At 45.0% G+C, this 14,510-nt stretch overlaps 1 protein-coding gene across 1 annotated transcript in view; it reads left to right on the top strand.

Moving 5' to 3' along the window:
- Positions 1–10,562, top strand: part of prdm10 (PR domain containing 10) — a 50,788-nt gene extending 40,226 nt beyond the window's left edge. The window contains exons 22-24 of the mRNA XM_084148336.1: positions 5,326–5,488; positions 7,803–7,900; positions 9,681–10,562. Coding sequence (XP_084004462.1) covers positions 5,326–5,488; positions 7,803–7,900; positions 9,681–9,863 — 444 coding nt within the window. The 3' untranslated portion in view covers positions 9,864–10,562. The remainder of the gene's footprint in view (positions 1–5,325; positions 5,489–7,802; positions 7,901–9,680) is intronic.
- Positions 10,563–14,510: the final 3,948 nt, after the last annotated feature.

Here is a 14,510-nt window from a genome sequence, read left to right as displayed (position 1 = left end):
CTCTTTACAAGTGGTTCTAACTCTTTACAAGTGGTTCTAACTCTTTACTTGTGCTGCTAACTCTTTACTTGTGCTGCTAACTCCTTACTAGTGCTGCTAACTCTTTACTTGTGCTGCTAACTCCTTACTAGTGCTACTAACTCCTTACTACTAGGTGTACTAACTCCTTACTACTAGGGGTACTAACTCCTTACTACTAGGGGTACTAACTCCTTACTACTAGGGGTACTAACTCCTTACTACTAGGGGTACTAACTCCTTACTAGTGCTACTAACTCCTTACTACTAGGTGTACTAACTCCTTACTACTAGGTGTACTAACTCCTTACTACTAGGTGTACTAACTCCTTACTACTAGGGGTACTAACTCCTTACTACTAGGTGTACTAACTCCTTACTACTAGGTGTACTAACTCCTTACTACTAGGGGTACTAACTCCTTACTACTAGGGGTACTAACTCCTTAATAGTGGTTCTAACTCCTTACTACTAAGGGTACTAACTCCTTACTACTAGGGGTACTAACTCCTTACTACTAGGGGTACTAACTCCTTACTACTAGGTGTACTAACTCCTTACTACTAGTGCTACTAACTCCTTACTACTAGGGGTACTAACTCCTTACTACTAGGGGTACTAACTCCTTACTACTAGGGGTACTAACTCCTTACTACTAGAGGTACTAACTCCTTACTACTAGTGCTACTAACTCCTTACTACTAGTGCTACTAACTCCTTACTACTAGGGGTACTAACTCCTTACTACTAGGGGTACTAACTCCTTACTACTAGGGGTACTAACTCCTTACTACTAGGGGTACTAACTCCTTACTACTAGGGGTACTAACTCCTTACTACTAGGGGTACTAACTCCTTACTACTAGGGGTACTAACTCCTTACTACTAGGTGTACTAACTCCTTACTACTAGTGCTACTAACTCCTTACTACTAGGGGTACTAACTCCTTACTACTAGGGGTACTAACTCCTTACTACTAGGGGTACTAACTCCTTACTACTAGGGGTACTAACTCCTTACTACTAGGGGTACTAACTCCTTACTACTAGGGGTACTAACTCCTTACTACTAGGGGTACTAACTCCTTACTACTAGAGGTACTAACTCCTTACTACTAGGTGTACTAACTCCTTACTACTAGTGCTACTAACTCCTTACTACTAGGGGTACTAACTCCTTACTACTAGGGGTACTAACTCCTTACTACTAGGGGTACTAACTCCTTACTACTAGGGGTACTAACTCCTTACTACTAGGGGTACTAACTCCTTACTACTAGGGGTACTAACTCCTTACTACTAGGTGTACTAACTCCTTACTACTAGGGGTACTAACTCCTTACTACTAGGGGTACTAACTCCTTACTAGTGGTTCTAACTCCTTACTACTAGGGGTACTAACTCCTTACTACTAGTGCTACTAACTCCTTACTACTAGGGGTACTAACTCCTTACTACTAGTGGTTCTAACTTCTTACTACTAGGGGTACTAACTCCTTACTACTAGTGGTTCTAACTCCTTACTACTAGGGGTACTAACTCCTTACTACTAGGTGTACTAACTCCTTACTAGTGGTTCTAACTTCTTACTACTAGGGGTACTAACTCCTTACTACTAGGGGTACTAACTCCTTACTAGTGGTTCTAACTCCTTACTACTAGGGGTACTAACTCCTTACTACTAGGTGTACTAACTCCTTACTACTAGGAGCACTAACTCCTTACTACTAGGGGTACTAACTCCTTACTACTAGGGGTACTAACTCCTTACTACTAGTGCTACTAACTCCTTACTACTAGGGGTACTAACTCCTTACTACTAGGGGTACTAACTCCTTACTACTAGGGGTACTAACTCCTTACTACTAGGGGTACTAACTCCTTACTACTAGGTGTACTAACTCCTTACTACTAGTGCTACTAACTCCTTACTACTAGGGGTACTAACTCCTTACTACTAGGGGTACTAACTCCTTACTACTAGTGCTACTAACTCCTTACTACTAAGGGTACTAACTCCTTACTACTAGGGGTACTAACTCCTTACTACTAGGGGTACTAACTCCTTACTAGTGGTTCTAACTCCTTACTACTAGGGGTACTAACTCCTTACTACTAGTGCTACTAACTCCTTACTACTAGGGGTACTAACTCCTTACTACTAGTGGCTCTAACTTCTTACTACTAGGGGTACTAACTCCTTACTACTAGGGGTACTAACTCCTTACTACTAGGGGTACTAACTCCTTACTACTAGGGGTACTAACTCCTTACTACTAGGGGTACTAACTCCTTACTACTAGGGGTACTAACTCCTTACTACTAGGGGTACTAACTCCTTACTACTAGGTGTACTAACTCCTTACTACTAGGGGTACTAACTCCTTACTAGTGGTTCTAACTCCTTACTACTAGGGGTACTAACTCCTTACTACTAGTGCTACTAACTCCTTACTACTAGGGGTACTAACTCCTTACTACTAGTGGCTCTAACTTCTTACTACTAGGGGTACTAACTCCTTACTACTAGGGGTACTAACTCCTTACTACTAGGGGTACTAACTCCTTACTACTAGGGGTACTAACTCCTTACTACTAGGGGTACTAACTCCTTACTACTAGGGGTACTAACTCCTTACTACTAGGGGTACTAACTCCTTACTACTAGGTGTACTAACTCCTTACTACTAGTGCTACTAACTCCTTACTACTAGGGGTACTAACTCCTTACTACTAGGGGTACTAACTCCTTACTACTAGGGGTACTAACTCCTTACTACTAGGGGTACTAACTCCTTACTACTAGGGGTACTAACTCCTTACTACTAGGGGTACTAACTCCTTACTACTAGGGGTACTAACTCCTTACTACTAGAGGTACTAACTCCTTACTACTAGGTGTACTAACTCCTTACTACTAGTGCTACTAACTCCTTACTACTAGGGGTACTAACTCCTTACTACTAGGGGTACTAACTCCTTACTACTAGGGGTACTAACTCCTTACTACTAGGGGTACTAACTCCTTACTACTAGGGGTACTAACTCCTTACTACTAGGGGTACTAACTCCTTACTACTAGGTGTACTAACTCCTTACTACTAGGGGTACTAACTCCTTACTACTAGGGGTACTAACTCCTTACTAGTGGTTCTAACTCCTTACTACTAGGGGTACTAACTCCTTACTACTAGTGCTACTAACTCCTTACTACTAGGGGTACTAACTCCTTACTACTAGTGGTTCTAACTTCTTACTACTAGGGGTACTAACTCCTTACTACTAGTGGTTCTAACTCCTTACTACTAGGGGTACTAACTCCTTACTACTAGGTGTACTAACTCCTTACTAGTGGTTCTAACTTCTTACTACTAGGGGTACTAACTCCTTACTACTAGGGGTACTAACTCCTTACTAGTGGTTCTAACTCCTTACTACTAGGGGTACTAACTCCTTACTACTAGGTGTACTAACTCCTTACTACTAGGAGCACTAACTCCTTACTACTAGGGGTACTAACTCCTTACTACTAGGGGTACTAACTCCTTACTACTAGTGCTACTAACTCCTTACTACTAGTGCTACTAACTCCTTACTACTAGGGGTACTAACTCCTTACTACTAGGGGTACTAACTCCTTACTACTAGGGGTACTAACTCCTTACTACTAGGGGTACTAACTCCTTACTACTAGGTGTACTAACTCCTTACTACTAGTGCTACTAACTCCTTACTACTAGGGGTACTAACTCCTTACTACTAGGGGTACTAACTCCTTACTACTAGTGCTACTAACTCCTTACTACTAAGGGTACTAACTCCTTACTACTAGGGGTACTAACTCCTTACTACTAGGGGTACTAACTCCTTACTAGTGGTTCTAACTCCTTACTACTAGGGGTACTAACTCCTTACTACTAGTGCTACTAACTCCTTACTACTAGGGGTACTAACTCCTTACTACTAGTGGCTCTAACTTCTTACTACTAGGGGTACTAACTCCTTACTACTAGGGGTACTAACTCCTTACTACTAGGGGTACTAACTCCTTACTACTAGGGGTACTAACTCCTTACTACTAGGGGTACTAACTCCTTACTACTAGGTGTACTAACTCCTTACTACTAGTGCTACTAACTCCTTACTACTAGGGGTACTAACTCCTTACTACTAGGTGTACTAACTCCTTACTACTAGTGCTACTAACTCCTTACTACTAAGGGTACTAACTCCTTACTACTAGGGGTACTAACTCCTTACTACTAGGGGTACTAACTCCTTACTAGTGGTTCTAACTCCTTACTACTAGGGGTACTAACTCCTTACTACTAGTGCTACTAACTCCTTACTACTAGGGGTACTAACTCCTTACTACTAGTGGCTCTAACTTCTTACTACTAGGGGTACTAACTCCTTACTACTAGTGGTTCTAACTCCTTACTACTAGGGGTAACTCCTTACTAGTGGTTCTAACTTCTTACTACTAGGGGTACTAACTCCTTACTACTAGGGGTACTAACTCCTTACTAGTGGTTCTAACTCCTTACTACTAGGGGTACTAACTCCTTACTACTAGGTGTACTAACTCCTTACTACTAGGAGTACTAACTCCTTACTACTAGGAGTACTAACTCCTTACTACTAGGGGTACTAACTCCTTACTACTAGGGGTACTAACTCCTTACTACTAGGTGTACTAACTCCTTACTACTATGGGTACTAACTCCTTACTACTAGGGGTACTAACTCCTTACTACTAGGTGTACTAACTCCTTACTACTAGGGGTACTAACTCCTTACTACTAGGGGTACTAACTCCTTACTACTAGGTGTACTAACTCCTTACTACTAGGGGTACTAACTCCTTACTACTAGGGGTACTAACTCCTTACTACTAGGGGTACTAACTCCTTACTACTAGGGGTACTAACTCCTTACTACTAGGGGTACTAACTCCTTACTACTAGGAGTACTAACTCCTTACTACTAAGGGTACTAACTCCTTACTACTAGGGGTACTAACTCCTTACTACTAGGGGTACTAACTCCTTACTACTAAGGGTACTAACTCCTTACTACTAGGGGTACTAACTCCTTACTACTAGGGGTGCTAACTCCTTACTACTAGGAGTACTAACTCATTACTGTACTCTGTACCTGTACTATGTTTTAAAGCAAATATTACTTTTACATTTTGGTCATTCAGCAGACGCTCTTATCCAGATCTACTTAGTCAGTACATTCAACAAGGTCAGTATCAATCCAACAATCCAACTATCAACCAATCGTCCTCTGTTGTTCCTGCAGGGTCAGCCTCTAAGCCCCTCCTCCCAGGTGGCCCAGGAGTTAAGCCCCGCCCAGCTGACCCCCGTGACCCTGGCCCAGAGTCACGCCCTCCAGACGTCATCCAATCAGCAGGGCTCTGTGCAACACGCCTACATCCCCGGCAACTGGAACTACCGAGGATACCGTGAGTACCTTTGCCTGGCTTGGGCTGGGCTCTGCATGCACCAGATTGCTATAACATATGATATACAGTGCTTCGGAAAGTATTCAGACCCCTTGACTTTTTCCACATTTTGTTACATTACAGCCTTATTCTAAAATGGATTCAATTGTTTTTTCCCCCTCATCAATCTACACACAATATCCCATAATGACAAAGCAAAAACAGGTTTTTAGAAATGTTTGCATATTTATAAAAAAAAAATGGAAATGAAATTTACATAAGTATTCAGACCCTTTACTCAGTACGTTGTTGTAACACCTTTGGCAGCGATTACAGCCTCAAGTCTTCTTGGGTATGACACTACAAGCTTGGCACACCTGTATTTGGGGAGTTTCTCCCATTCTTCTCTGCAGATCCTCTCAAGCTCTGTCAGGTTGGACGGGGAGCGTCGCTGCACAGCTATTTTCAGGTCTCTCCAGAGATGTTAGATCGGGTTCAAGTCCGGGCTCTGGCTGGGCCACTCAAGGACATTCAGAGACATGTCCCGAAGACACTCCTGCGTTGTCTTGGCTGTGTGCTTAGGGTTGTTGTCCTGTTGGAAGGTGAACCTTCACCTTAGTCTGATGTCCTGATCGTTCTGGAGCAGATTTTTATCAAGGATCTCTCTGTACTTTGCTCCGTTCATCTTTGCCTCGATCCTGACTAGTCTCCCAGTCCCTGCCGCTGAAAAACATCCCCACAGCATGACGCTGCCACCACCATGCTTCACTGTAGGGATGGTGCCAGGTTTCCTCCAGACGTGACGCTTGGCATTCAGGCCAAAGAGTTCAATCTTGGTTTCATCAGACCACATAATCTTGTTTCTCATGGTCTGAGAGTCCTTTAGGTGCCTTTTAGCAAACTCCAAGTGGGCTGTCATGTGCCTTTTACTGAGGAGTGGCTTATGTCTGGCCACTCTACCATAAAGGCCTAATTGGTGGAGTGCTGCAGAGATGGTTGTCCTTCTAGAAGGTTCTCCCATCTCTACAGAGGAACTCTAGAGCTGACCATCGGGTTCTTGGTCACCTCCCTGACCAAGGCCTTTCTCCCCCGATTGCTCAGTTTGGCCGGACGGTCAGCTCTAGGAATAGTCTTGGTGGTTCCAAACATCTCAAGGATGATCAATGGATACAGGATGCATCTAAGCTCAATTTTGAGTCTCATAGCAAAGGGTCTGAATACTTATATAAATAATGTATTTCTGTTTTCTTTCTTGCTTTGTCATTATGGGGTATTGTGTGTAGATGGATGAGGATTTTTTTTATTTAATCCATTTTAGAATAAGATTTTTTTTCATAGCATGCCTTTGCTCACTCCCACTAATGGATTTAAAAGCATTGGATTGGGTTAGGGTTAGAGGAAGTTTACACAAGTTGAGCTGTAGGGAATATCCCGTCCTATTAAATCCAAGTTGAGCTGTAGGGAATATCCCTTCCTATTAAATCCAAGTTGAGCTCGAGGGAATGTCCCTTCCTATTAAATCCAAGTTGAGCTCGAGGGAATGTCCCTTCCTATTAAATCCAAGTTGAGCTGTAGGGAATATCCCTTCCTATTAAATCCAAGTTGAGCTCGAGGGAATATCCCTTCCTATTAAATCCAAGTTGAGCTGTAGGGAATATCCCTTCCTATTAAATCCAAGTTGAGCTCGAGGGAATGTCCCTTCCTATTAAATCCAAGTTGAGCTGTAGGGAATATCCCTTCCTATTAAATCCAAGTTGAGCTCGAGGGAATATCCCTTCCTATTAAATCCAAGTTGAGCTGTAGGGAATATCCCTTCCTATTAAATCCAAGTTGAGCTGTAGGGAATATCCCTTCCTATTAAATCCAAGTTGAGCTCGAGGGAATGTCCCTTCCTATTAAATCCAAGTTGAGCTGTAGGGAATGTCCCTTCCTATTAAATCCAAGTTGAGCTCGAGGGAATGTCCCTTCCTATTAAATCCAAGTTGAGCTCTAGGGAATGTCCCTTCTTATTAAATGAGACGGAGTGAATGAGGGCACACATCGGGAGAGAAATGGTTAGAGATTATGACCGCAGCCTTCCAGTATATTGAACCGACAGAGACATTATACTGACTGACTGTCTGCTCCATCTCTCTCTCTCTCTCTCTCTCTCTCTCTCTCTCTCTCTCTCTCTCTCTCTCTCTCTCTCTCTCTCTCTCTCTCTCTCTCTCTCTCTCTCTCTCTCTCTCTCTCTCTCTCTCTCTCTCTCTCTCTCTCTCTCTCTCTCTCTCTCTCTCTCTCTCTCTCTCTCTCTCTCTCTCTCTCTCTCTCTCTCGCTCTCTCACTCTCTCTCCAGCCTCTGAGATTCAGATGATGACGTTGCCTCATACCCAGTACGTGATCGCTGAGGCCAGCACTCCTGTCACAGGGGTCAACAGTGCTGGGGTCAAGACGGTGAGTTAGGAGAGAGAGTCTAGCAAGTTGCCTCTTCTCTTGGTTAACAATAAACTGTGTGCTTCTCAGTGGGTATACTTCATGTAGCTGTAGGGAGTAGGGAGACTAGCCCAGTAGGGAGACTAGCCCAGTAGGGAGACTAGCCCAGTAGGGAGACTAGCCCAGTAGGGAGTTGGGAGACAAGACCATCGCCAAGCAGCTTGGTGAGAAGGTGACAACAGTTGGTGCGATTATTCGCAAATGGAAGAAACACAAAAGAACTGTCAATCTCCCTCGGCCTGGGGCTCCATGCAAGATCTCACCTCGTGGAGTTGCAATGATCATGAGAACGGTGAGGAATCAGCCCAGAACTACACGGGAGGATCTTGTCAATGATCTCAAGGCAGCTGGGACCATAGTCACCAAGAAAACAATTGGTAACACACTACGCCGTGAAGGACTGAAATCCTGCAGCGCCCGCAAGGTCCCCCTGCTCAAGAAAGCACATATACATGCCCGTCTGAAGTTTGCCAACGAACATCTGAATGATTCAGAGGAGAACTGGGTGAAAGTGTTGTGGTCAGATGAGACCAAAATAGCTCTTTGGCATCAACTCAACTAGCCGTGTTTGGAGGAGGAGGAATGCTGCCTATGACCCCAAGAACACCATCCCCACCGTCAAACACGGAGGTGGAAACATTATGCTTTGGGGGTGTTTTTCTGCTAAGGGGACAGGACAACTTCACCGCATCAAAGGGACGATGGACGGGGCCATGTACCGTCAAATCTTGGGTGAGAACCTCCTTCCCTCAGCCAGGGCATTGAAAATGGGTCGTGGATGGGTATTCCAGCATGACAATGAGCCAAAACACACGGCCAAGGCAACAAAGGAGTGGCTCAAGAAGAAGCACATTAAGGTCCTGGAGTGGCCTAGCCAGTCTCCAGACCTTAATCCCATAGAAAATCTGCGGAGGGAGCTGAAGGTTCGAGTTGCCAAAAGTCAGGCTTGAAACCTTAATGATTTGGAGAAGATCTGCAAAGAGGAGTGGGACAAAATCCCTCCTGAGATGTGTGCAAACCTGGTGGCCAACTACAAGAAACGTCTGACCTCTGTGATTGCCAACAAGGGTTTTGCCACCAAGTACTAAGTCATGTTTTGCAGAGGGGTCAAATACTTATTTCCCTCATTAAAATGCAAATCAATTTATAACATTTTTGACATGCGTTTTTCTGGATTTTTTTGTTGTTATTCTGTCTCTCACTGTTCAAATAAACCTACCATTAAAATTATAGACTGATCATGTCTTTGTCAGTGGGCAAACATACAAAATCAGCAGGGGATCAAATACTTTTTTCCCTCACTGTATGTTGAAAACTTGATTGCTGACATGCAAAACATTTTGGCACTATATGAACAATGGACTAATGACACAAACACCAGAAGAGGGTTTCTGGGGTGGAGTTTTCCTTTAAATGTCACCCTGTTCCCTACCTAGTGCACTACTGTTGACCAGACACCATTGGGAATAGGGTGACATTTGGGACGCGCTGTTTTTTTAAACTCCTGCATCCAGTTACCTTCTCTCAGAAAGGCAGGTTGATTGTTCATCTTGATCATAACATATTCATCAAGTATATACATGAGTTGCATGTTGTGGTGGTGGTGTGTGGTGTATGGTGGTGGTGGTGTATGGTGGTGTGTGGTGTATGGTGGTGGTGTATAGTGGTGTGGTGTATTGTGGTGTATGGTGGTGTGGTGGTCTGTGTATTCTAACTGTTGTACCATCTCATCTTGTTCCAGACCCACTATGTGATTTCGGAGGGCCAGTCTGAGTTGGACCCTAAGCAGGCCAGCGGCCCCCAGAGCTCGGCCCAGACCCACCTGGACACCCAGACCTCCTCCCAGCAGCCCACCACACAGTACATCATCACCACCACTACCAACGGCACCGGGGCCAGCGAAGTTCACATCTCCAAACCTTGACCTCTAGCTGCTGTTATCCTGTGTGACTACTCCTCATAGCCCCTGAACCCTGCTGAAGTGAATCCTAGTGAAGTACGCACCACTAAACTCTTAACGACTGACCTACGGACAGCTATTTAACCAGGGAACTCACTTTGAGATTGACTTCTTCTTCAAGTGAGCCCTATATGAGGCTCAACTCTCCTACAGACCTAAGGACTGATCTGGGAACAGCTGTACATAGTTTCATGACCCTTTCGAGACATAAGGACTGGTCACAGACCTGTCTGCATGCAGCCCCACCCGGCCCATACTCAGACACGCACAATGAACAAACACACACACCAACGCACTCACACGCACGCATAAAGTACAGTCACACGCACACATAAAGTACAGTCACACGCACGCATAAAGTACAGTCACACGCACGCATAAAGTACACTCACACGCACACACATAAAGTACACTCACACGCACGCATAAAGTACACTCAGACCTAGTTCTTGGCTCAGAGGAACGGGTTTAGAACAGCACTGCTTGTTGTGTGTCTGTTTCACTGAGTTGGTTGAACTGAACGAGCTGAGAAGTTGTCAGAACTGTCAAGAAGAGAAGAGCAGCTCATTCAAGACGTGGAAGGAAATGTGGACTTTTTGTATTTTTGGAGGAGAACATAAGGATAAACATGGTCCTACAGTTAGCTGTATGTACTGTACTTGATTGCTGACATGCAAAAACAAAGCTATCGAAGCTCTCCAGTGTTTTTCAGTTTATATATATATATATAACTGGAGAGCTTCGATACAAAAACACTGGAGAGCTTCGATAGCTTTGTTTTTGAGACCTTTTCAGTGACCGACACTTCAGACAGAAGCTGAGAGAGAGAGACTTGGAGCACTGCACACCCCCCTACCTTTTATTTCTGTCGCATGCTTCCCAGTCAAAACAGTTTGCGCATATATTATGACGAAATTTTGTGACGTTTTGGTTCGTTTGTTGTTCGGCAGGTTTGTTTTCAGCTGTTCGTGCTGAACCCCGCCCCCCCTTACCCCTCCATAACACCCCCCTTACCCCTCCATAACACCTCCCCTTACCCCTCCATAACACCCCCCTTACCCCTCCATAACACCCCCCTTACCCCTCCATAACACCCCCCTTACCCCTCCATAACACCTCCCCTTACCCCTCCATAACACCCCCCTTACCCCTCCATAACACCCCCCTTACCCCTCCATAACACCCCCCTTACCCCTCCATAACCCCCCCCTTACCCCGCCATAACCCCCCCTTACCCCTCCATAACACCCCCCTTACCCCTCCATAACACCCCCCTTACCCCTCCATAACACCCCCCTTACCCCTCCATATCACCCCCCTTACCCCTCCATAACACCCCCCTTACCCCTCCATATCACCCCCCTTACCCCTCCATATCACCCCCCTTACCCCTCCATAACACCTCCCCTTACCCCTCCATAACACCCCCCTTACCTCTCCATAACACCCCCCTTACCCCTCCATAACACCCCCCTTACCCCTCCATAACACCTCCCCTTACCCCTCCATAACACCCCCCTTACCCCTCCATAACACCCCCCCTTACCCCTCCATAACACCCCCCTTACCCCTCCATAACACCCCCCTTACCTCTCCATAACACCCCCCTTACCCCTCCATAACACCTCCCCTTACCCCTCCATAACACCCCCCTTACCCCTCCATATCACCCCCCTTACCCCTCCATATCACCCCCCTTACCCCTCCATAACACCCCCCTTACCCCCCCCTTACCCCTCCATAACACCCCCCTTACCCCTCCATAACACCCCCCTTACCCCTCCATATCACCCCCCTCACCCTCCATAACACCCCCCATACCCCTCCATAACACCCCCCCACCCCTCCATAACACCCCCCTTACCCCTCCATAACACCCCCCATACCCCTCCATAACACCCCCCTTACCCCTCCATAACACCCCCCTTACCCCTCCATAACACCCCCCATACCCCTCCATAACACCCCCCTTACCCCTCCATAACACCCCCCTTACCCCTCCATAACACCCCCCTTACCCCTCCATAACACCCCCCTCACCCTCCATAACACCCCCCATACCTCTCCATAACACCCCCCATACCCCTCCATAACACCCCCCATACCCCTCCATAACACCCCCCCCACCCCTCCATAACACCCCCCTTACCCCTCCATAACACCCCCCTTACCTCTCCATAACACCCCCCTCACCCTCCATAACACCCCCCATACCCCTCCATAACACCTCCCCTTACCCCTCCATAACACCCCCCTTAACCCTCCAACCCCCCCCCCCCCCTTACCCCTCCATAACACCCCCCATACCTCTCCATATCCCTCCCCAGCCTTTGATCAGCTAACATGGTTCTCAACACATTACATGTATAGTTAATATATTGAACCATTCCTGACATTATTCTACTGGCTGTATTTTACTGTTTCCTCCTCCAGTTGATATTCAACAGTGCAAAACGCAGCATCATATGATGCAAAATGCATCATTACTGGCTATATTTCTGTATTTTGAAAGTTATATATGTTGAAAACTTGATTGCTGACATGCAAAACATTTTGGCACTATATGAACAATGGACTAATGACACAAACACCAGAAGAGGGTTTCTGGGGTGGAGTTTTCCTTTAAATGTCACCCTGTTCCCTACCTAGTGCACTACTGTTGACCAGACACCATTGGGAATAGGGTGACATTTGGGACGCGCTGTTTTTTTAAACTCCTGCATCCAGTTACCTTCTCTCAGAAAGGCAGGTTGATTGTTCATCTTGATCATAACATATTCATCAAGTATATGCTTAAGCAATAAGGCCCGAGGAGGTGTGGTGTATGGCCCTGGAGGTGTGGTATATGGCCCTGGAGGTGTGGTATATGGCCAATATACCACGGCTAAGGGTTGTTCATAAGCATGACGCAACACAGTGCCTGAATACAGCCCTTAGCCGTGGTAAATTGGCCATATACCATAAACCCCTGGGGTGCCTTATTGCTACTATAAACTAGTTACCAATGTAATTAGAACAGTACAAATATTTTTGGGGTTATACCCGTGGTATACGGTCTGATATACCACGGCTTTCAGCCAATCAGCATTCAGGGCTCGAACCACCCAGTTTATAATAAAGAATAAATCCTCAAAACATACACAAGGGGACATGCTACTGTAGTGAAAGGCACTATGGAATACCTATCAACTATTCAGTAACTAACACCCTATTCCCTATTTAGTGCACTACTTTTGGGTAACATTTGGGACGCAACCCCTTCTTATCGAGACAGAGCGATGTCTTTGGAAGTTTATTGCCATTGAACAGGAAATGGAATAGTGTTTGGTTACATTCCTAACCTGAACAATGTTCCGGATTCCCTTCCTTCTCTCTTCTAAAATATTCACTGGCTGTTCTAGAATCTTCAGTGGGTTCCAAAGGTTCCGCTGATCTGGAGTCAGATTCTCCTGAATCACCTGAAGGACCAATCAGAACAGAAAACATTGAGTGAACCATGTTGCATTTCAGCACACTGAAAGAAACAAAATCTACAATATCTCAACCATTATGTCACTATTGAATTTATTATGTGTTGATGTGAATATTAACAACAGGGCTAGTCTCTCTGGAGGTCATCATCACAGGCTGCCAACTCAACACAGCTGGGTCCTATTCATTAGGCACCAAACATAAGAAAACTGGTTGAAACAGGAAGGGTTGTTCCTGGACTTGACCAATAAAAAAATCATAATTTTCATTGCAAAACGATATGCTAGATTTTGAAAGGGTGTGCACTAATTAATCTTACGACCCTGAACATTGGACTGCTTCTCTCTGGTGTTGTAACGCAGTCTGTTGACCAGGCGGGGGCGATGTTTCTCACCTCTTCAACACCCATAAAGGGAAAACACCTGTGTCTCATTATTTCCTTATTGATATGAATCAGCAGCATCAGTCTGTCTGGGAGGAGGATGGACATGTACAATGTAAGATATGGCTGTAATATTGAATAATAATATTGTAATAAGCTATGGCTATAATATTCCAGAGAATAGAGTCATAACTCTTATGTGTGCAGTTATTGCTGTAATATTAAAGAGAATATCCTCTGTGTACAGTTATTGCTGTAAAATTAAAGAGAATATCCTCTGTGTACAGTTATTGCTGTAATATTAAAGAGAATATCCTCTGTGTACAGTTATTGCTGTAATTCTAAAACCTCTTAGATGTAAGGCTCTGTTTTGGTGACCTGCGTGGTACCAGTTCCTACCAACATTTTCGCTTATAAATCGATATGTGGACACCATAGATCGAAATGGCTTGCATTGAGCGGTAGCCCTGATTCTCATGGACACGGGAGTATGTTTCGTCTGCCTGTGTGAAGCAGGATGTGAAATCTGACGCCACTTGAACCCGGGTTATCCCTCCTACCATTTCATTCGCTGTTCCGACTGTCCATCAATTCCTGGCTGAAACCCCGTATGTCTGGAATCCTTACGTCGTAATGTAGCGGGAGAGAGTGGTTTCCACGCTGTAACACGTTCAGAGATCGAATTGTAGCCAGTAATCAAAAATAATTAATAGATTTAATGGGAGCAGACGTTTTGATCAAGAGAGACCTTTAGAAAA

This window comes from Coregonus lavaretus (genome assembly GCF_964263955.1).
Source record: "Coregonus lavaretus genome assembly, chromosome: 30".
Taxonomy (NCBI): domain Eukaryota; kingdom Metazoa; phylum Chordata; class Actinopteri; order Salmoniformes; family Salmonidae; genus Coregonus; species Coregonus lavaretus.
The sequence above is the reverse complement of the archived record's forward strand: the minus strand, read 5'-3'. Positions and strand labels throughout refer to the sequence as shown.